A 22,006-nucleotide genomic window follows, 5' to 3' on the forward strand; every position below is an offset into this window, starting at 1 on the left:
GACTGTGTCCCACCTTTGAGACTAGGCCGATAGACTCCAGCTTGTCTGGGAAGCCCTCCTGTGCTGCTGGTTGAACTGGCCTCCTTCCCATCACCTGCCCCTGGTGTCTGCAGATGAGCTGGCCCGGCCTCCGCCCAGCCCCCCGGGACCTCGTCCGACTGGGCCCTGGCTCCCCGGAAGCGTCCTGGCTTCAGACTCCTGGGCTTCTTTCTGTAGGCGCCTCTCCTACCCCTGCCCTCCTTCCTCTTGGGCTGACTGTTGAAGCCTGGCCTCTGCGACCTCAGAGTTTGCCCCCAGCATTTCCCCGTAGGAAGGAGCTGCTTGAATGAAGACGGATGTATAGGAGTTCTTCAGGATGTTTCCATCTGAGCTGGCAGGGATCGAGGAATTGGGGGTCTTAGGGCTTGTGGGGATGGAAGATGGTACTCAAAATAGCAGGCAAGGCCACTGAGGTCTGGGTCTGACAGGTGGGCTGAGCTGCAAGGCATTGTTGGACTGCTGAGAATGAGGGTGTCAGGCCCCCCTTTTTCCCTGTGCTATCATTCTGGCCTTCTGTCTGTGTCCCGGGGGTGTCCCAGAGAAGCCAAGAGCTCTCATTTTAGAGTCTGTCCCTTCCCATTCCCCTCAAGTCAGCTGCATGCCATAGATAAGGCATAAGTGCAGGGTGTGCTCCCCGCAAGGAGACCCCAGAGGGGGTTAATGTAAGTGTATCATCAGGGAGTGGATTTCCTAGGGGAGCCAGGGATCTGTGTGGGGGACCCCAGGAGGCCCCTGGTGACATCTAGAGTTGCTGCTGCTGCCACGTTCCAGCCTTGGTCTCCTCGAAGGGTCACTTCCAAGCCTGGCCTGCCGGTGTCCTCGGCAAGAGGCTGCCTGCCGGGTGCCGGGCTAGGTGGATGCCTGGTGGCAGACATCCTCAGCAGTGTCTCATCCTCTTTGGCTGGTTATGGTACCCCTCCCAGAATCGAGAATGCCACCACGGAACGTTCTGTCTGGTTGATACTGTGTCGCTTCTGATAACAGCCCCATCATCACCTTCCATTTCTGCCAGGGCTCAGGAGGACCCAGGCTGTTTTCAGGGTCAGAAGGTCAGGCACTGGCTGGGTTCTTGGTCCTGACTTTGTCCAGCCACATACCTGCGCCTGGCTTTTCTCTGGTCTGTCTATCCTTTCCCAACCAGCCGGTATTTTCTTTTCTCAGTCCATAAAGAGATGTAAAGTACTTTCTAGTTGGTTCTTCAGATGGCAGTCTGGCATTGAGTAGTTGTCAGCATGGGCTCGTCCCCCCTGTAAAATGGGAGTATTGCTCCTCGGGGTTGGTGTGAGGATCAATCAGATGAGTTCTGTCCAGCATCTTCGTCCTGGGGGTGCTGCCTCATCATGTGCGTGCCGGGGGCTTCCCTCCATCCCTGGGCCCGCATCCCTGAGCCCAGCCCGTAGCACTGTGGCACCTCTTCCCCAGGCGGGTGGGGGGCAGGCCGTGGGGCTCAGCAGGGGCCTCTCCAGTCTTGACATTAACCAGGAGGCTCACGGTTTTGTCTCCCCCCACAGCCTGGACGTGTCTCCTCAGGTAGAATCTGGCCTGGCTGCTCTTCCTCACCACCACCCCTGCTCCCCCTGTGCTCCGGCCCCCCCCACTGCTCCCCTGCTAAGCACTAACCTTGGTGCAGCCGCCTCCCCTGCTGCTGCCGCTGCCGCCACCATCCCCGAAGCCACCCCATCTGGATTCCCGGGTCTCACCAACCCGTTCCTCACCTCCCTGCAGAGCAACCCTTTCTTCGAGGAACTCATAGCCGACATAGCACTAAACTCTCCTTCACCTGCTCCCTCTCTCCCCAGTGCCTCGAGGGCCAACCCCACCCCCCTGGCCTCCCCTGGGAAAGCCCTGCCTGAGTGGGACGACACCTTCAACATCTTTGCTGCCAGCAGGCTGCGTCCAGAGGCCAGGAGTGAGATCCTGGCCCCACCAGGAGCAGGGCTGGAGGCGGCTGGGCTGCAAGACCCAGGCCCCGGGGCCATGACAATGAAGGCAGCTGAGCTCCAGGGGGACCCTGGGGGAGGAGAAAGAGGTGGGAGCAGCGTGTGGCTGGAGCCCAGAGTTCCTCCGGACTTGGGACTGGACTGTTCGAGCACAAGTGTGGCTGACCCAGGGCCCCTCGGGTCAGAAGGGGCCTGTCTGCCTCCCGCGTCAGCCCAGCTGCACCCGGGAGCCTCAGCCTCCGGAGCAGACAGGGAGTTGCCTGCCCCAGGAGGGGAAGCAGGGCAGAGTCCGGCAGATAGCGCGACGTCTCTGTTTAGCTCCCCAGAAGTAATCAGCGTGTGGGAGAGGCTGCCTGGCCCAGACAGCTTCCCCGAGGCCCACCAGGACCAGGAGACCTGCCGAGGTGGAAGCCAGGTCTTCCACGAGCTCGATACAGTGGACGATTCCTGGCCATGGGATGTGGTCACCGTTTCTCCTGCAGCGGAGACTACCTCACCGGTCCTGCAGGGAGGGTCATCTGATGAGCTGCCTCCTCCCCAGATGCAGCCACGGTCACCAGAACCTGTGAGCCCCCAGAGGAGTGGGGGGCTGCCCCCCCCGGAGCCAGACTCAGAGTCCAAGCCCGAGTGGGAGTTGGACCAGGGGCTGCAGCCCCAGACACCACCTCCCAAGCCACCGCGTCTCTTCACCCCTTCAGATTCCCAGGAGAAGGAGGCAGCAGCAGCGGAGGAAGAGAAGAAGGCAGAGGCGGTGGAGGAGGAGGCGGTGGGGGGGCTGAGTCGCAGGGGGTCAGAGACGGGAGAAGAAGATGTCATCCCACGTGCCCCCATCGCTGGGCCCCAGGAGGCCGAGCAGGAGGAGGAGGCCGAGCAGGAGGAGGAGGCCCAGAAGCCCGAGCTGGAGTCTGACAGCCATTCCTCTGGAGCCACGCTGGGTGGGCCAGGCCCAGATCTAGCAGAGGGTGCCAGCCCTCCCTCGATGTCCGGGCCCTGCCTCTCTGTGCCTGCCAGCTGCCCTCAGGGCCCTGCCCCCACACCCCATTACTCAAAGAGCTTGGCTCTTCAGCAGATGTGGGGGACTCCAAAGAGAGAAGACCCTGAGGCCCAGTGCCAGGATCCAGCAGGAGAGGGGCCTGGGTTCCTGACAGGCAGCCGCCGACAGGCTGGCTTAAGGCTCTCAGAGGAGGATGCCTTGAACCCCTTCACGTCTCAGGGGAGCCAAGATCCCCCCAGCCTTCCATCCACATCCCCTCCAGGGTCCAGGGAATCTTCCATCCGCTCTGGTCCAGAAGAGCTGCCCACCCCCCCAGAACCTGCCCTGCCACCACCCCATCTCCCGCCCGGGGCCAGCCACCACCATGGGAGCCCCAGCCCTCCATGTTCTCCCCTGCCTGGAGCCTGGACCTTGACCTCTTCCTCCCTACCCCCCGGGGAGCCAGCCTCCCCCACTGGGAGCCCCCCCACCCCACGTGGGGAGGACCACGCTGCAGGCACCCCAGCCTCCCCGCTTGCGCTTCTGCCCTTGGAGACACGACCAGCTGAGGATCCACAGCCCAGTGCCAGGTGAGCGGCCACCGGAAAGCGCTCTCCAGGGGGAAAGGGGGTGAAGGGGGGCAGAGCGGCCCAAGGACTGAGGTGTTCACGTTCCCGCCTCAGCCCCTTCGGGGGTGGGTGACGGGTTCCTTCACCCCAGAGCTCTGGAGACACGAGCCTTCCATGGTGCTGGCTCGGAGGCTGCTTCCTCTTGGGACCTTGGGCCAGCAGGTGCCCCCCATAAGTCAGGAGTTGGGGGATGATGACGATAAGGTGAAGAGGGGAGGCATGGAGTGGGGAGAATGATACAGGCCAGCAGGGGAGCAGAGATGAGAGCTTAGGTTCTCAGCACAAGGGAGGCTGGGGCAGTTCAGCTTGTCAGATGGGGGCCATGTCCTCCCAGGCAGCCCTGGGGAAGTAGGTTGTGAAGGCAGAGAGTAGAGGGAAGGGGCTGGCACTGGAGTCAGAGAGGAGAGCCAAAATACCTTTAGAGGACAAAAGAAAATCTAAGATGCTCCCTCTGTATGACCCCCAGAAAAAAGGTTTGTTTTTTTCTGACTCCAGTAGGTGCTCATTGGTTTGCATTTGTGCCTTTCACGGGGTGGTCCCAGTGTGCTTAGGACTGTGCTGAGAGGACAGTGGATGCCTGTGAGGCTGTGGTCACTGTGGCAGTGGTCTGTTTGGGAGACTTAGGAGGCCGAGACCTCACCAGGTGCCTGGTGAGGGGTGACCAGAGCTGAGTCCTGTAGAGATAGGTCACTGTGGGGAATGGTGTACAACTTAGCAGGAGCAGAAAAATTCAGAGGGAGTCTGGCGCTCTGGGAGAGCTGAGTGAAGAGGCAGGGGTGGGTAGCAGGGGGCACAGGCTCTAGCACTGGGTCTGTAGGCCCCCAGCCCACCAGCTCATACCTTTGGGCATCCAAATTCATTTGAGTGTCCACTGTATGTCAGCCACTGAACAGAGATGAAAGACACTACTGTATCCCCAAGGGGTTCCCAGTCCAGACAGAAGACAAAAGTGAACCCGAAGGGAAGCCCCAGAGGGCCAGTGCTGATTTCTGAGAAGTGGGTGGGAAGGAGTCTGGGCTGCTCCCGACTGCTGTTCCGGTGAGAGGTGGTGATGCTGATCCCAGAGGTGGGAGAGAGGAGGTGACTGTAGCTTCCTTGCTCTGATGACAGCAGCCTCAGCTGGCGCTGCCACATTCCAGTACCACTTCTAATTATACTCACCACTTTCTGGAAGTTTTATTCTCTTCAGAGTTGGCATCACGTCTGTACTTGGCATGTTCCTTACATCAAGACATGGATGGGCCAAGTAAAGCTGTTCCCATTTCTCAGATGAGGAAATGAAGTCTGTGAGAGCTGCGGGGTCCAGGGTCCCCAGACGTAGCGGACAAGCAGACCGAGGGCTCAGGACTCCAAGCCCCCATTCAGGGTGTTTCTGTGCCCTACTTGTATGCCTCCCCTCCTTTGGCACAGCCCCTCGGTGGCCTGAGCGCTGCCTTTGCATCTTCCTCCTCATGTGAACGCCTCCGTGGGCAGGACGGGCTGGATGTGTTCTTTTCCCTACTGTCTGCCTCCGCCTGGGCTCTCTGCCTCTCCTCCTGGGTTGACACTGAATCCGCAGCCCTGTCCTGAGGGCCAGAGCTGGCTTCTCTGGGGCTGGCTGGGCCTCCCTCCAGTGTAGTCAGGGCCTTGGACTAAGCCATTGTGCTTCCTCCCATTGAATAGTCCAAATCCTCTGTGAAGTAAGTGAAAATTTTGAGAGGTGCCCTAGAGGCAGATGAGTTGATTTGGAGGCTAGTTCTTGCAGTTTGGGTACCTGTGACAGGTACCAGGTGCTGGGGGATCTCCAAGGAGAGTCGCCCCAGTAAGCATGGGGGAGATCAGGAAGGTTTCCTGGAAGAAATGGACTTGCACAGCCTTGAAATATGAACAGGCGTTAGCAGGCCGACAGGCAGAGGGACAGTGTTCCAGACAGAGGAACAGCTTTTATAAGAACGTGAAGGTGACGGAGAGCATGTTTTCCTCTGGCTGGAGTGACAGAGGGAGTAGGGCCGGAGGACAGACCTGGGGCCCGGTTGTGGTGGAGATTGTGTTTTCTTACTTTGATAGGGGCTTCCCAGATTCAATGGTAAAGAATCTGCCTGCAAAGCAGAACTGCAGAAGACCCGGGTCCAATCCCTGGGTTGGGAGATCCCCTGGAGAAGGGCATGGGAACCCACTCCAGTATTCTTACCTGGAGAATCCCACAGACACAGGAGCCTGGTGGGCTACGGTCCATGGGATTGCAAAGAATCAGACACGACTGAAGCGACTTGGTACACACACGCTTGGATAGGGAGCTGGCGGGTGGGAGGGTGAGGGGAGACCGTCGTCCACAGGGGATGGGGCAGTGGTTGGAGGTGGGTGCTTGGGTGTGGCTGGAAAAAGGCTTACCCAGTGCTGGCTTGGAAGGGAGGGGATCGTGTGGGAGAAGGCAGCAGAGCTTGATGTTTGTCAAGGTTGAAGTGCAAGGAGGGCGTTCAGAGGGCTTCCTAGGCTTCTGATTGGAGCCATAAGAAGCTAATGGTGCCTGATACTCTCTGCCGGGGAGCACTTGAAAGGGCAGTCAGGCTGGAGATGAGTGTGGACCCTGAAGAAGCCAGTCTGCAACTGTCTACATAGGTCTAGAGCTCAGGGGTGCAGTCTGGGCTGGAGATGGAGTGTAGGGGTTGGGGCGGGAACCAAGAGGCAGACCCTCAGCTGAGACTGAGAAGGATGTCAGGTGTCTGGAAGCCAGACAGAGGTTTGGGGTTTCCAACCAGGCAGAAGGAGCAGCCCAAAGGAAGAGTAAGTGAGCGGTGCCAGGGGAGGATCACAGAGAGGTCAGTGAGGCGAGAGCTGAGGGGTCCGTGGCTTCAGCAGGAACGCTTGTGACAGGCCAGTGGGGGCCGCTGTCCTGATGGGTTGAGGAGTCGATGAAAGGTGGGAACTTACAGAGAGAATGCAGTCTGCATGCTCTGGAGAGGCTGGTGAGAAGGAAGAGGAGGTGGAGATGACCGAGGGGGATGGCTAGACGAAGACAAGCTCAGACAAGCTCGAGGGAGTGTTTCTCAGGCCTGTGTCAATTCTGCTAGCAAGCAACCAGTAGAGTGAGGTGGGCCAGTGACCAAGCACCACAGGTTTGCCTGGTCTTTCCGGTTCTAGCACTAAAAGACCTACCTGTTGGGAATTCCCCGCCCTGGGAAAATTAAGAAACTGGGAGGATTGATCATCACCCTAGAGAAAAGTTACAATAGAGAAGAGGAGGGAGGGAGGGAGTTGCGGGGTTGGGGGTTCTGGGATTAAAGACTAAAGACTGGGATTAGGTCCAGAGAAGTTTGTAGCACCTCCTGGGCTGTCTCCGTGAAGAGGGAGGGGTCTGAGGGAGGGAGGAGGGTCAGGTGGTGGCAGGCGGAGAGCAGGGCAAGGGGCCGCCAGGTGGTGAGCCCTGGCCCCACGGAGAAGGTGGCCCTTCTCCCTTGTGCCACTCGTTCTCCCCGTAACGCATCTCCCGTCTGTCTTCACAGTCCCCACCCTGTGAAGCCCCTCAGCACTGCCCCAGTGGAGGGGAGCCCTGACCGGAAGCAGTCCCGCTCCAGTCTGAGCACAGCCCTGAGCAGCGGGCTGGAGAAGCTCAAGACAGTCACCTCCGGCAGCATTCAGCCTGTGGCTCCAGCCCCCCAGGTTGGCCAGACTGCGGACGCCAAGAGGCTGAAGGTGAGGTCGAGCAGGCTGCCAGGGGTTTCCGACCAGATGTGTGGTACTCTGAAGAGATGCCAGGCGTCTCGAGGTTTGGGGGCGGGGGAGGTGTGCCAGGCAGGCTGGAGCAAGAAGCAGGCCTGGCCCCTGGTGAGCCAGGTCTGCCCAGTTGGGCAGAGCCTTGAAGCCAGTTAGGCTGTCCCTGGCGCTGGGGACAGAGGCAGCTCCTAGGGCCAGGGTTGGGAAACTGGGCTGTGGGTGGGTGGGGTGGGCGGGCCTGAGGCTGTTCTGCCCACACTCCCTCCGTCTGGCCTCAGGACTCGGGTGTGCTGGACCAGTCGGCCAAATACTACCACCTGACCCACGACGAGCTCATCGGCCTGCTTCTGCAGCGGGAGCGGGAGCTGAGCCAGCGGGACGAGCATGTGCAGGAGCTGGAGAGCTACATCGACCGGCTGCTGGTGCGGATCATGGAGAGCTCGCCCACGCTGCTGCAGATACCCCCCGCTCCTCCCAAATAGCCCCCTTCAGCCCCATCCCGGAGGGTTGGCGCAGACCTGCTATCCCACAGGGCTACTCCCTCTCTCCTGCTGAACTAAGCCCCAGCCTGTTCCCCCTGTCTCCTCCCTCAGCCGGGGCTGCTGGAAAGCGGGCCGTGGGGACTCCCACTGGCACCGTCAAGTACTGTGGACAACCTGTGTGTCTTTGGGAGCTCTGGGTCTTTCCCACCTGCCTGTTTTCATACCCCTTAGCTATGGGGGCTCCAGGGAATTGGAACAAAGAATTTAGCCCTCAAGATGAAACCAGGGTGAGCTCCAATTTGATGTGGTACCTGGGACATACTTTATTACCCCCATTTCTTCCACAGCTAAACCCTTGTCCTCTACACCTCCCTCCAGCCTATGGAGGGCTCCTAGTATTATTGGGGCTGTGGCAGGGACCAAGCTGCCCAGATACCTGTGAGTTGTGGGCAACCAGGGTACCTACTCTTCAGCCTCACATCCATTCCCCCGGGAGCGGGAGCCTCGTGGTCTAGCCTTTCTCTGCCATGTCCGAGTCTGCTTGTTTCATGATCGAGTGCAGCGTGGATGGAGGGAGAAGACGGAGGCCACTCCCCACCCTCCTCTTCTGACTTTTGCATCGAGTGAGTGTCATGTGTGAATGTGTGGAGAGCTGGGGCCAGAGTTGGGAGAGCGCCTCCTCACTCACCTCCGGGCTTTGGGTTGCTTATGTTTGGGGATCAAGCCTCCAGCTCTGTTCTCGTTGCTTGTCTAGATACCAAAACCCTGCTAGTGCAGGGTTTGAACTTTTGGAAACCAATTAAAATGTGCCTTTTGTGGGTGGGGTCAAAAGCCTCTGGATGTAGACCTCTCCCCCTAATTGGTGTTCCCCTTTCCTCCTGTTGAGCACATGGGGTTGGATCTCTTGGGAGCCTGGGAGTGGGAAAGGAGGGTAGGGCAGTGCTGCTGCATGCTCTGCCCCTTCCCGTAGAATTAATTCCAGCTAAGGGTCTGGCCAAGCTGCTGCTGCTCCCTCAGCCTCCCTGCCATCTCCACCTCCCCAGTTGAGGAGGGTCTTAGGATAAAAACCACATTCTGGAAGTGGGAGGTCCCACCCTGCCTATACTTAGGAAGAAGCCTTTCTTGCCCTCCCATTCATCCACTAGCTGCTGACTAGCCTGTCCCTTCTGCCCCATGTCCTTGCCTGGCTTTGCTGCAGTGCACTTTGAAACAAAGTGTCTACCCTTTGACACAGCCTCTGGTTTGCTTGCGGAAAACATGACAGGCTTCCCCATGGCATCTGCAGGGAAATCTTTGGTGGCTGGGGGCACTCTGCCTTAGCAAACCCTGTGGGGTGAGGAGGTGCTGAAGGGGGATACTTCTGGCCCGCTGAAAACGTGAGAGCTCCTCTGTGGCCACCTCTTCTTCGTGAGACAGCCTGTGGGGTCACTTGGAAAGCCACGGGAAGGGATGTGCTGTCTGGTGATGTCTTCCTTCTGCCAGGATGAAGCCCCACACACAGGGGAAAGCCCTTGTCATGTCATCTACCTTAAGAATCACTCAGCAAAGCTGAAGAGTGTCCATGGGTGCTCAAGACTTCAGTCATGTTTTGGGGGGGGTCACGAGGGTGTCACTTCAGGAGGAGGGGGATTACTCCTCTACTCGATGTTCCTCTGGGCACTATTCAGTCCCAGTCCTGACCCTGGTCTTCCGCTCACCCTTGGTTGTGGGCTTCTAAAATGCCCAGGGCAGAGGTCTCTTTAAAAGAGTTTTGGGTTGAAGCCCAGGGTTCTTGTGGCTGTTTCTGCTCCTGGCCACCACTTGGAGGAGTGCTGCAGGTGAGGTGGGCAGGGAGCAAGAGCTGCAGGTGAGGTGGGCAGGGAGCAAGAGCTGCAGGTGAGGTGGGCGGGAGCAGGCACAGTACTGCTTTGCTGTTTGTCTTCCTAGTTGTAACGCCTGTTTATAAAGAGCTTGTTCTTCATGTTTTGAGCACTTTATGATGAATAAAAAATTAACATACTGTAGGTGGCTCTGTTGTGTTACTGTTGATAGGCATATGAAGGAGGCTTCTTCAGGAAGAAAGCAGCTTTTAATCAAGATGATGGGGTTCTCGGATGATACTGTGCCTGCCCTGACCTCAGGGGCAGCAGCACAGTGTTGCCTAGTGGGCTGGGCTGTCTTTTCTCATTCCCAGGTTGCCCATACTTGTTGAGTACTGTGGGAAATAACAGAGGGATTTCAAGACTCGATTCCTACTCTCAAGCCACTTAGTCTAGTAGGGAGGGATGAGATACAGATCCAAGATACAAATGGTTCTTCATGGCCAGCTAGACTGTCCACAGCTAGGAAAAGTCTGTTTCTTGTGGTTTAATATGAATGAGGAACTGACTGCTACAGATAATGCAGTGTCCAGAAGGCATGAGCCAACCCTGCACTTCACCATAAGCCTGAGGAGACTCAAAGTTGGTCAGTGGGGAGGGAAGTTCCTAAGGTCAAAACCAAACATTTCTACTGCCCTCTTGGGCAAAACAGGCAGCTCTCCCTCTGTCCTTCCCATAGTCCTCCCCCTAGCCTGGCTCACTGACCAGATAATTCAGCTGGGAATCTGCTAGTCTATTCTGCATGAGTGTGTTTATTATCCCTGCTGGCGCCTTGCTCTACAGTTGGTGGTACTCTTGCTTAAGGGAAAGTCCTTGTACCTGATGGTTATTAAGCATTTCTGAAACTCCCCTTCCCCATCCCAGTTCTCTTCCTGCCCTGGAATTGCACCCAGAAGAGATCTTCTGTTGGCCAGAGGAAGAGAAGGCTGCCAGGGCTCTTAAGCCCCTGCTGTTTTAACTCTTAACAGCAATAGGATATTTGAGTCTCTGCTTGAGCCCTCTCAGCACTGAGGACTTAGCAATGAATCCCAAAGTCACAACTCCTGTCCTGTGGACCCCACAGAAGACAAGGCAGATACTCAAAACCATGCTGCTGCTGCAGTCATGTCCAACTCTGTGCGACCCCATAGATGGCAGGCTCCCCCATCAGGCTCCCCCGTCCCTGGGGTTCTCCAGGCGAGAACACTGGAGTGGGTTGCCATTTCCTTCTCCAACGCATGAAAGTGAAAAGTGAAAGTGAAGTCGCTTAGTCGTGTCTGACTCTTAGCGACCCCGTGGACTGAAGCCCACCAGGCTCCTCCATCCATGGAATTTTCCAGGCAAGAGCACTGGAGTGGGGGTGCCATTGCCTTCTCCGACTCAAAACCATAAATAATTATAAATGCAACGGCTGCGAAAGGAAAGTGCTGGCTGATAGGAACATGTAAGATTTTGCCCAAGCAGGGCGAGGATCGGGAAACGCAATATTCAGGCTGAAGCCAGAGAGAGCCTGCGTTAGGCCAAGGCCAAAAGTTAATATCTTCTGGGTCAATGGCGACGAGCGCCCAGAATGCTCCAGGAGCTGAATCAGGGTGACTGGAGAGCAAGAGCCAAGGGACAGCGTGGTGACAGAAGGACCTGCATGAAGATTCTGCAGTGTGATTCTTCGTAAAAAAGCTTTCCAAGATTTCCCTACTACGTCTGGAGTCCTTGCCCATCTGGTCCAAGGGTCGGGCCCATATCAGTAGTGTCCTTCTGGGCTGCAGCTCCAGGGGCGACGCCCACTGGTTCAACTCAAAATTCTAGGGGCAGTACCAGCGAGGGGTCGCCCGACTGACCCCTATTGAGATCTTAAGAGACGTACACGCGCCCTCTTCTCGGACTGCCGACGCCTGCAAAATTAGCGGCAGGAACCCAGACCCAGTCTGAGTCATTGGAACTCTCCGCAGTCTAGGGTTGTCCAGCTCCGAGACAAGAAAAACTACACTCCCCACAACCCTTTGCGCCTTCGGCTTGCTGCGGTAGCTTATGGCCAATCGGGACAGGCAGCTGTGGCGGGGGCCGAGGAGGGACATTTTAAAAGGGCCGGAGATTGCAGGCGTCAGTGGCCATGGCGGATACAGCGACTACAGCATCGGCGGCGGCGGCTAGTGCAGCTAATGCCTCGACGGATGCACCGCCCTTCCAGCTGGGCAAACCCCGCTTCCAGCAGGTGAGGACCGGGCTGTGGCTTGAGGGTCGGTGGGTGGCACAGGGAGGGCGAGCAAACTCCTCTCCAAAAGCCTCTTTAGCCCTAGGGTCTCCGACCCGCGGCCACCAGGGAGCCTGCAGCTACTGCCTGGTGGACCTCGGCCACAGTCACCTTTTTCCCATTGGTCAGTGGGGTGGGCGAGGGCTGATGTATTGGCTCCCTATTGGCCATCGGCGCCGTCATTCCCCAGCCGCCCGCGCCCTCCAGCCCTTCCTGCCAGAGGCGCTCTGTGATTGGACACTGCCCGCCGCGGCCGGGGATCCTAGCCCCGGGATCCAAGCTGCTTCTTCAGGGTCGCTTGGGCAGTGCAGCCGCCCACTCCAAGCGGAAAGTTCGAATCCGGCCCTGGGTGAAAAGTTGGCGTGGTCGAGACGCCTTCTAACTTTTTCCCCGGTTGGTGACCCACATTCTTTCCGAGCTGCTCCGCTCCCAGCTCTCCACCCCAAGCAAGGTCCGCAGTGGGGATGGGTTAGGACCGCCTGCCGAGGGGTGCCTGGCGACCCCTGTCCCCTCCGCTGATGCAGCCAGTCGGCCGGCAGGTGCCCTGTCGGGGATGGAGTGAGGACGTGCGGGGAGAGCCGGGGGTGCAGAGGAAACGCTGTGTCATCCCCGGAGCTCGGAGGGTCCGCGTCCCCGGGAGCTTACCCCAGCCCCCTAACCCGCTGCGATCTCCACGAAGCGCTCGTCTCTGTCCGACCCTATATGGCTCTTCGGAGCACGGTGACAGTCGTCCTTTTCCTTCGGACCCTCCTCTCCTCACGACAGGGCGTCTCTTCCTCTCCCTCGGCCCAGGAGAGAGAGTCCGCAGTTCAGACTTATTGCCCGGGCAGGAGCCTGGGAGGGACCGTTCCTACACCGCATACCCGGGTCCCTGCTGGACTTTGTTAAGAAAAGGGGCAAAGAGACTTGGCTAAAGTGAATCAGGCTTGCCTGGGGTTGGGGGGCGGGGGGAACGCCACCGAGGTGGATGGAAAGAAGTTTGCAGGAAGAAAGAAAGTTGTACCAAGATCGGTGCGGTGGTTGATTGGTTGGTTATTATCATGTTGGTGGGAGAGGGACTGGTTCCAGCAAAGCGGTGCACTGAGATTTGCTAATTAAGGAGCTGCGCTTTTGAGCCTTCTGAGAAAATATCCTCACTGTTTTAAAACAAGACTTTAATTCCTTTGAAAAATAAACCATCTCAGCATGCAAGTATCTAAGGGGAGACTGATGTCACCCTGCCAGTGCAAGGTGCCACCCGAATGGCCTGTTGGGGTGCCTGTGCCTGGACTTGAGTGACCCTTCATTAGCTGACCACTTCCCCACTCCCCAACCCCACATTCTACTAGTCCTTCAAGACTCAGGCCCACCTCCTTTTAAACACTTCCTCCCTTCTTTCCCTTATCCCCTGATGGGACCCCTTCCTGCCCAGCTCTTTGACTACCCCGAGTGGGATCCTCATAAGTCAGCCTTTACTGCAGTCTGCCCTGTGGTCCTCTAATATCCCTACTCCTCTGTGTGATTACTGGTCCTCCTCAACACTGGTGAACACACTCTGAGAGGAGGGGCTGCTCTTGCAGTTCCGCCTGTCTTCATGATACCCTGAGCTGGGGCTCAGCACATAGTAATGTGCTCAATTAATTTATGGGTTCATTTTTTTCCCAGCAACTGTCCTGGGACAGTCACACATAGATATTTGAGAACCTCCTAGTGGCTCCGAATGACGGAGCCCATTGCTGTTATCCCTGCTGGAGACGTAAACGCATACTTGAGGCTAGTTTGTCGAGGCAGCCGTTGCTGGTACCTCTTTTTGGCGCCACTCCCAAGGGCAGCAGGTGTTTGCTCTATTTGCTTTTGCAGCAGCTCTCCTCCAGCCCTGTGTAAAGCACCGTGCATGTGATATTCGTTCATGTTAAGGAACCTGCCTTTCCTCCAGTTCTGCCCCTCTCACACGACTCCCTGGTTGTGCAAGCAGCCCAAACTGCCATCAAGTTGACTCCAAGAGACCCAGAGTCCCCTGTGACTTCCTCTCCTTCACCCTCTAAATACAAACAGGATTTTCATCTCATATAGCTCTCAGATCCACTTGTCTCCACTGCTGGAATCCTAGACTGAGCTGCCATTCACTGATCTCTTGAGCCACTGCAGAAGCTTCCTACCAGGTCTCCCTGCTTGCACTCTGGCCCTCTTCCAATCCCTTCCTCTTCACATGGCAGAGTTCCAACAGTGCAGGTCTGATCAGGCGATGCTGCACCCTCCCTCAACACGCATGTTCTTAAATGCCTTCCAGTGGCTTCCCCTGCTTCTGAGGTAAAGACCTCTATTTTGAAGACCCCAAAGGCCTGCATGGCCCACCTCTGCTGCCCTCCAGTCAAACCCCCATCCATTCCCTGGAATCCTGCTTCCAACCACACTGGTTGCGTTCAGCACGTTGAACCCTGAATGGTTCATAATCCAGGGTTCAGTCCCAGAGCCCACACCAGGGACACTGCTCTTAATCCACTAACCAATAACACCATTTTCTGCAAGACTGCACAGAGTCTTTCCTTACTCCCTGGAGTCCCCCAGAACCCTTCTTGCTTTCATTCCTCAAGGATCTCTCTCTGTAGGGGGCAGGGGAAGGAGGAGCTCTGAGCCGTGTCAGAGGGTGGAGAAAGCTTGCTTCAATGGGCTTTGGTCTGTGAACATCTTTCTCCCCATAAGATGATGATGCTAGCCAAGCATTGTTCTAACCTTTTCATGTATTGACCAATTTAATTTTCATGACAACCATGGGAGACAGGTTGAGACAATTACCCTATATATTCTAGGTGAGAAAACTGGCACACAAAGAAACAGATTCAGTAGGCAGTCTGGCTCCAGAGTCTGCGGTTTTCTGTTTATTGTCAACTTTTTTATTAGGGAAATTTTCAAACATACAAAATTGAGGACAATTGTCAGTGAACTCCTGTGTACCCATCACCCAACTTCAGCAATTACCAGTGTTAGGCCAGCTTCGTTTCTATGCCTCCCACCCTCAATCAGGGAATTATTTTAATGCGAAGCCCATTATTCACTCTACCTGCTATAGGTAACTCTAAAACAGAAAGACTGTTTAAGTTAGCTTTTCTAAATACACTTTTTACCATTGGAAATCATTTCATGTGTGCAGAATTTGAGTAGCAGGATTCCTGAATAAGCCTCACCTCGTTTCCCCTAAAGTTATCTTCTCTGATTACCGTGGCACATTTGTCGGAATAAGAAACCAGCATTACTATTAACTATACTCCAGACTGTTGGATTTTACTATTTTTTACACTAATGTTATTCTTCTGTTCTAGGATCCCACATCGCATTTAGTTGTCATGTCTCCTCAGTCTGCCCTCTGTTTTATGACAGTTTTTCAGACTTACCTTCTATTTAATGACCTTGACTATTAATGACCAGTTTTGAGAAGTACTGGTCAAGTATTTTTTAGAAGGTCCCTCAGTTGGGGTTTGTCTAGTGTTTTTCTCATGGTTAGACAGTTATGGGTTTTACGGAGAGAATATCACAGAGGTGAAGTGCCTTCTTTTTCATATGATATCAGGGGATTTTTAAATTAGTTTTAACATAACCACTATACCATTAACACACCTAAAATAATTATTTCTTAATATCATCAAACCAGTCCGTTTGGACTGCAGTAACAAAATACTGTAGATTGGGTAGCTTGTAAACAACAGAAATTTATTTTTCACAGTTCTCAAAGCTGGAAGTCCAAGATCAAGGCACCGGCAGATTCATTGTCTGATGAGAGCTAACTTTCTTGTTCATAGATAGCATCTTCTAGCTGAAACCCATGGCAGAAGGGAGGAGGGATCTTTCTGGGGTTTCTTTTATAAGGACATTAATACTTCCCCAAAGAAACCACTTCTTAAAACAATCACCTTGAGGTGGGAGGTGGGTGTTGGGATTTCAACGCTGACTTTGGGAGTGTGGGGACAGGCGTTCAGTCCATTGCACTGTTCACATTTCCCTTACTGTGTTTTAAAAACAATTGCTTTGTTTCGATCAGAACCCACAGAGCGCACACATTATATTTGACTGATACGTTAATCTATTGGTTCATCCCTCTTTCTTTCTATTGGGTTGGCCAAAATGTTTGTTCAAGTTTTGCAAGCAAACCTTTTGGCCAACCCAGTATTTGTTGAAGAAACTGGGTTGTTTGTCCTGTACAATTTTCCTATTCTGAACGTGGCTGAAGGCTTCTCTGTGGTATTAGTTAAGATGCTCCTCTGCCCCCTGTTGTTCCTGTAAACTTCAAGTCCATGCTCTTACCCATGGCCCCGTGTTACCTGGTGAAATGGCCAGAGTGCATGGGGGAGCTCTGTGTTCTGACTGCTCCCTTTACTTCTTTTCTACTCATTTCCTTTCCTGAACCCACTCTTTTCTTCCTTTAGGGCTGACACCATTTTTGGCAAGTTGAGGCCCCAGGACAGGAAAAAAACATACATGATTCTTTCCATTTGTGATTTAATCTATCCAGAAATGTTTGCTTTATTATGATTATTTTTAAACTTCCTTGTTCCTTCAGAATCTCACTTATCTGCGAAGATGCCTGGGGGTATAGGTGTGCTGTGTGTGCTGGGCCCCGAATCCACCGAGGCCTATGAGAACAGAGCAGGTGGCTTGTTGAGGGCTGCCTCTGGGGTCCGGGCAGCTTGTGGGCCCAGAAATGCACTCTTCACTTCAGGGTGGAGAGGTTTGTGTGGGCTGAGAGTCAGGAGGCAATGGGGCAGTTTCTCATATAGTTTACTGAAGTAAGTTCTGAAGTGAAAGTGCCTTGCAGGTGGTTATGTTTTAAATCATGTGCGTCCTATGGGCTAGAGAGCAACTGTGTCGCAGGGCTGGTCCTAGGGCTTCTTTGTGCCTTGGAGACGGTCAGCACCTTCGAGTCCAGTGGTTCTCACCCCTGCTGCACAGTAATCACCTGGGCGGGTTTTTAAACAGACTCTCATGCCCCGAGCCCACCCCAAGCCACTAGAATTCAAATCCCTGGGTGTACAGCCTGGATTTTAGAAAACCCAGGGGATTCCGTCCTCCGAGTGAGGACCACTGAGCTGTTCCAGCCTATCTGCTGTTGGGCTACAGCTTCAGTGAGTGCCTCATCAGTGAGTTCCTCATCCAGATGAGTTCCTCATCCAGATGAGCAGTCTGGATGAGAAGTGCAGTTGTGTAGAGGTCTGGATACAAGCCCGTTGTCAGTCTCTTCTCAGGCCTTTGCCCTGGGCTGCTGCTCGAGGCAGCTCTCTGGCTCTGCTCTCCTGGGCCGGGTCTGGGAGTTAGGAAGCAGCAGGCTGCGAGTCCCTGCTGAGAACTAGCTGACTCACCTTTCATGTGAGAGGAATGGGAAGGAATTACTTTACTCACTCTTCCGTTGAAGAAAAAGGGAAGGAAAAAAAAAATCCACTGATTATCTGATGGGGTAAAAAGTGAATTTTGGAGGGCAAAAAAAAAAAAAAGACCATGTTACTAAACTGTTGAGAAAATAAAGACTGATGAGGTTGCCATGTTATGCATCAGGCTGGGAAGACAGACACATGATGGCAGCTACAAAGAGTACTTCTCTCCAGGCCTACACAGCTCTGAGGGGCCCCAGCCGCCTCCTTCACTGAGTAGCCATTCTTTTGTACTCACTGAGAAATCACATTCTCCAAGGTTATGGATTGCCAGGAACTTCGCTGCTTAAATGGAGAAGAAAATGGCAACCCACTCCAGTACTCTTGTCTGCAGAATTCCATGGGCAGAGGAGCCTCTCAGGCTACAGTCTAAAATCCAGGCTGTACAGTCCATGGGATTACAAAGAGCTGGACACAACTGAGCGACTGTCACTCACTCACGTGCTGTTTATATCAGTAGGATCAATATTGAGGAAAACAAACAAACACAAAAACGCAGCCTGTAAGAACTGTGAGTTGAGTTTATTTGCAATGGCACCCCACTCCAGCACTCTTGCGGGGAAAATCCCATGGACAGAGGAGCCTGGTAGGCTGCAGTCCATGGGGTCGCTAAGAGTCGGATACGACTGAGCATCTTCACTTTCACTTTTCACTTTCATGCATTGGAGAAGGAAATGGCAACCCACTCCAGTGTTCTTGCCTGGAGAATCCCAGGGACGAGGGAGCCTGGTGGGCTGCCGTCTCTGGGGTCACACAGAGTCAGACACGACTGAAGTGACTTAGCAGCAGCAGCAGCAGTAGCAGTGTCTATTGAGGACTATAGTCTGGGAGGCAGCCGCTCAGAGAGCTATGAAGAGGTAAGGGGGGAGAGGTCAGCATGTGTGTGATTTTGGCAAAGGGGTTACGTGTAATCAAGCACACATCTCAGAAGGTTGCTGCTATATGTGAGGAACAGATATCTTAATTAATGGGTTTAGTGCTTTTCTAAGAATGGGAAGATGTAAGAATCCAGGTTCATAAAAAGTGTCTCCTGAAATACTTAACTCTCTGAAGGGCTGTTCTACCAGTCTTCCTAGAGCACAGAGTGCTCTGCCTTAGACTCCTTTCAGGGTGTGTTGAAAGTCAGCGACTGCAGTGGCTAATGGCTCAATCCTTCTATTAATAGAACCAGGTATTGATGACCTCCTCTACTTGGCAAGAGGATTGAAACATCCTGCTTTTGATTGGTGGGTCTTTGACTCAGAGAATCAATACAAGGGCAGGGCTTCAAATAAGGAGTTTCTGGACATCCCATGCCATAGTTAACTGAATTTTATAGTTTTTAAGAAACAAAACCCTCTGTTTACTTCTCAGTCCAGATCTATGTAGGCCTCTTCCCCACAGCCCTGCTTTGCCTTGAGCCTGTTAATGTACCGTTTCATTTAAATTTTGCTCTACCTTTCTGCAGGATTCTGCACTAACTCAGTTTTTCCTCCCTTGTTTGACAAAATGCCTTATGGTTCCTCTGCTTTGTGGCCTCCATCGTTGCCGTAAGTCAGGAAGCCTAACTTTCCCCCTGATGGGCCAAGGGGAGGTTCTTTGGCTGATTGGGTTAGGACATTGTCATGTGTGCACATAAAGGGAATCTCAGACCTTTATGTGTAAGTGTTTATTGAAAAGTTACATCTGGAAGGCTCTTAAGTGTCCCAAGTGTACATGACCAACCCAGAACTGTTATCTTCCTCTCCACTGAATCAATACGCTTCTTGCTTTCCTCATCCTGGTTAGTAAGCATAGTGTCTGACTAGAAATCTGGGCATTACCATGACTATATTATTCCTCGTTCCCCCAACCAGTCAACTTTGCTCTATGCTCAGGACTAGCACAGCCTTGGGCACACAATAGGTCTCCAGTAGCTTTCTGGTGAATGACTGAATAAACTGCAGGAGCCAGGTGCAGCTTCTGACCTGAACCTGCATGCCTTTGCGCTCCTGCTGATACCCTTCTCTCCTCGGTAAATTCATCCATCCGCCCATCCCAGCTCTTCTGGGAAGCTTCCTGACTCACTAGGGAGAAATAACCTGTGTCCCCAGTGCCCGTTATGATGCCTCACTTAGTTTTATAGTTATCTCTTTACTTGTTTGTCTCTCTTGATGGTCTCAGCTCCTTGTGGGCTTGTTCACTGTGGTCTTCCATCAGCTAGTCCCGTAGGGGTTGGTAGGCATCTATGGAGCGAAATGCTTTACTTAGGACTCTCTCCCAGTGGCAGTGGTGGAGAGTGATACAGCAGGGTCAGCAGGCCGGGACAGAATGAAAACGGTGATGGGCCACAGGGCAAGTCAGAGGCTGGATGTTTTCCTGGATCATCTGCAAGAAGCACTTCCCTTAGGCTGTTCTCCTCCGGGCCCTCCCCTCTGCTCATCCTCTTCCCTCCCTGGGATGCTAACTGCTAATACTCTTATCCCTTTCACATCCTACCCTCCGTTCAAGGTCCAGCCCAGCTGCATCACTCCAGGAAGCCTCCAGGGCACTGGCTGCTCAGCAGCCCACTCATTCGTGTTGGGGCTGATGTATTTATGGAACACCTGACTAGGAGCCAAGGCACATACAGAAAGAACATCCAATAGCCCGCATCCTTCAGCAGTTTATAATCAAGTAATATATCAGTCTATTTTAATTTAAATACATATTATAAAAATAGAATATTACTTCTTTACATTATTATACATAATATAATACTGATTTTTTTTTTCATTTAAAAAGCAATGTAAAAGATATGGGAATAAAAATATACCATATTCTTATTACCCAGAGACTATCTCTCTTAACATTTTAATATATTTTCATGTAGCTTTTTAAATAATGTAATTTTGAACTTTTAATTTTGAAGCAGTTTCAGTCTTACAGAAAAGTTGCAAGAAGAATTCAATTCCGTATACCCTTTGCTTAGGTCCACCAGCTTTCAACAGTTGTCACATTTCCTTTATTATGCTCTTTGTCTACAGGTGGCCATAAAGCCAGGCAAGATAGCAAATGCACATGATACTAAGAACATCTTCAATCTGTAAATAGAATAATAGTACCTGCATTTCCAGGTTTTATTGCTGCCCTGTGTATCCACACATCATTTTTTTCTCAACCTTTTGAGAGTAGATTCTATTCAGCTATCCCTTAATACTTCATTGTAACCTTAACAACAAGGACATTCTCTTATATCTCTGTCTTAGTCAGTTTGGGCTGTTATAGTAAAAATAGCGTAGATGGGGTGCTTTATAAACAACAGAAGTTAATTTCTCCCAGTACTGAAGTCTGGGACGTCCAGGACGAAGGCACTGGTAGATACAGTGTCTGGGGAGGGTCTGATTCCTAGTCATAGACAGCTCACTGTGTTCTTACATGGTGGAACAGGGTGAGGGGTTTCTCTGGCATCTCTATAAGATTGTTAATGCCATTCATGAGGGCTCTGCCCTCATATAATCAGCTCTCAAAGGCCTCACCTCCAAATATCATCACCTAGGCGTTTAGGGTTTTAACACATGAATTTTGAGAGGACACTAATATTCAGTCTGTAGCAATAACCAGAGTGTGGTTATTCAGGAAATTTAGCATGGATACAATCCTTTTATTAATCTGTGATCCTATTCCAGTTTTATCCTTTGTCTCAGCAATCTCCTTGAACGCATTTCCCCCTCTAGTCCAGGATTCATTCAAGAATTACACGTTATGTTCAATCGCCTTATCTCTTCAGTTTCCTTTAATGTGGGGCAGTTTTTCAGCCTTTCTTTGTCTTTACCGCATTGGCATATTTGGTGAACAAGGCCATTTATTTTACAGAATGCTCCTCAGTTTGGGTTTGTCTGATGTTTCCACATGGTTAGACTCAGTCCCTTCAGAATACCCTGTGAACCCAACTGGGAACTTCTCAGAGACACAGAGAGTCCATTTGCGTCTTATTGGTCCTTCTGACATGCCCCCGTCATTTTGGGGAGGGGCACTTCGTTCCTTTCTAGCACAACAAAATGTGCCAGTCGCATCGTGTTCGTTCCCTACCTCAGCCCTGGAATCAGCCACTTCTCTAAGTCAGGGGTCCCCAACCTCTGGGATCTAATGCCTGATGCTCTGAGGTGGAGCTGATGTCATAATAATAGAAATAAAGCGCACAAGGTAAGGTGCTTGAATCATCCCGAACCCTTCCCCCCACCCCACCCGCAGTCTGTGGAAACATTTCTTCCACGAGAAACCAGAGGTCTCTGGTACCAAAAAGGTTGGGGTCCGCTGCTCTAAGGAACTCTGGTTTGTTTTAGTGGGTGTCACCCTGTCTCCTTGCTCCCCATTTAATATCCATCTCGCTGTTTATCTCCTACCAAGTTGAAATCATGCTTTTTAGATGCAGTTCACAAATCACAGGCTTTTTGCATGGCATAAACATTGTCCTAAACATGATGGCTGAGCTGTTCCATCCTGTGAATGGATCGTCATTTTCACAATTCACCTTTATAAATAATGCAGCAGTGAGTGTTCTCAGCACACACCTCTGCCTACACTTCTGAACATCTCTGATTGAGCATTGTGTGTAAGTTGGGGGATGGTTTAGGCCTCTGATGTATAAGAAGTTAGAGAAGCGACTGTTTTAGTTAGCAATGGTGTGGAAGCTTGATAGATCTGTGAAAGGCTGGAGCCGGGAGAGGGGTGGAAAGGCTGCTCCAGGCAGAGGGTGCCATGGTGTGTTAGGAGACCTTGTGGTGACCCAGGTCTATTTTCGGTCTTTTTTGAGGAGGGGAAG

General features: G+C 52.9%; 2 protein-coding genes across 7 annotated transcripts in view; both read left to right on the forward strand.

Annotated features, from left to right (window-relative positions):
• RAB11FIP5 (RAB11 family interacting protein 5) overlaps positions 1-9,759 on the forward strand; it is a 43,400-nt gene extending 33,641 nt beyond the window's left edge. The window contains exons 4-6 of one of the 3 annotated variants that reach the window (XM_061431924.1): positions 1,551-3,542; positions 7,064-7,253; positions 7,553-9,759. In XM_061431924.1, coding sequence (XP_061287908.1) covers positions 1,551-3,542; positions 7,064-7,253; positions 7,553-7,756 — 2,386 coding nt within the window. In that variant the 3' untranslated portion in view covers positions 7,757-9,759. The remainder of the gene's footprint in view (positions 1-1,550; positions 3,543-7,063; positions 7,254-7,552) is intronic. The other 2 variants (XM_061431925.1, XM_061431926.1) reach the window with 2 other exon arrangements.
• A 1,785-nt stretch (positions 9,760-11,544) lies between these two features.
• The window catches only part of SFXN5 (sideroflexin 5), a 128,054-nt gene continuing 117,592 nt past the window's right edge, over positions 11,545-22,006 (forward strand). Inside the window, exon 1 of one of the 4 annotated variants that reach the window (XM_061431929.1) lies at positions 11,545-11,806. In XM_061431929.1, the coding sequence (XP_061287913.1) occupies positions 11,705-11,806 (102 nt within the window). In that variant the 5' untranslated portion in view covers positions 11,545-11,704. The remainder of the gene's footprint in view (positions 11,807-22,006) is intronic. The other 3 variants (XM_061431932.1, XM_061431930.1, XM_061431931.1) reach the window with 3 other exon arrangements.

This window comes from Bos javanicus, chromosome 11, assembly GCF_032452875.1.
Source record: "Bos javanicus breed banteng chromosome 11, ARS-OSU_banteng_1.0, whole genome shotgun sequence".
NCBI classification, from domain to species: Eukaryota; Metazoa; Chordata; class Mammalia; order Artiodactyla; family Bovidae; genus Bos; species Bos javanicus.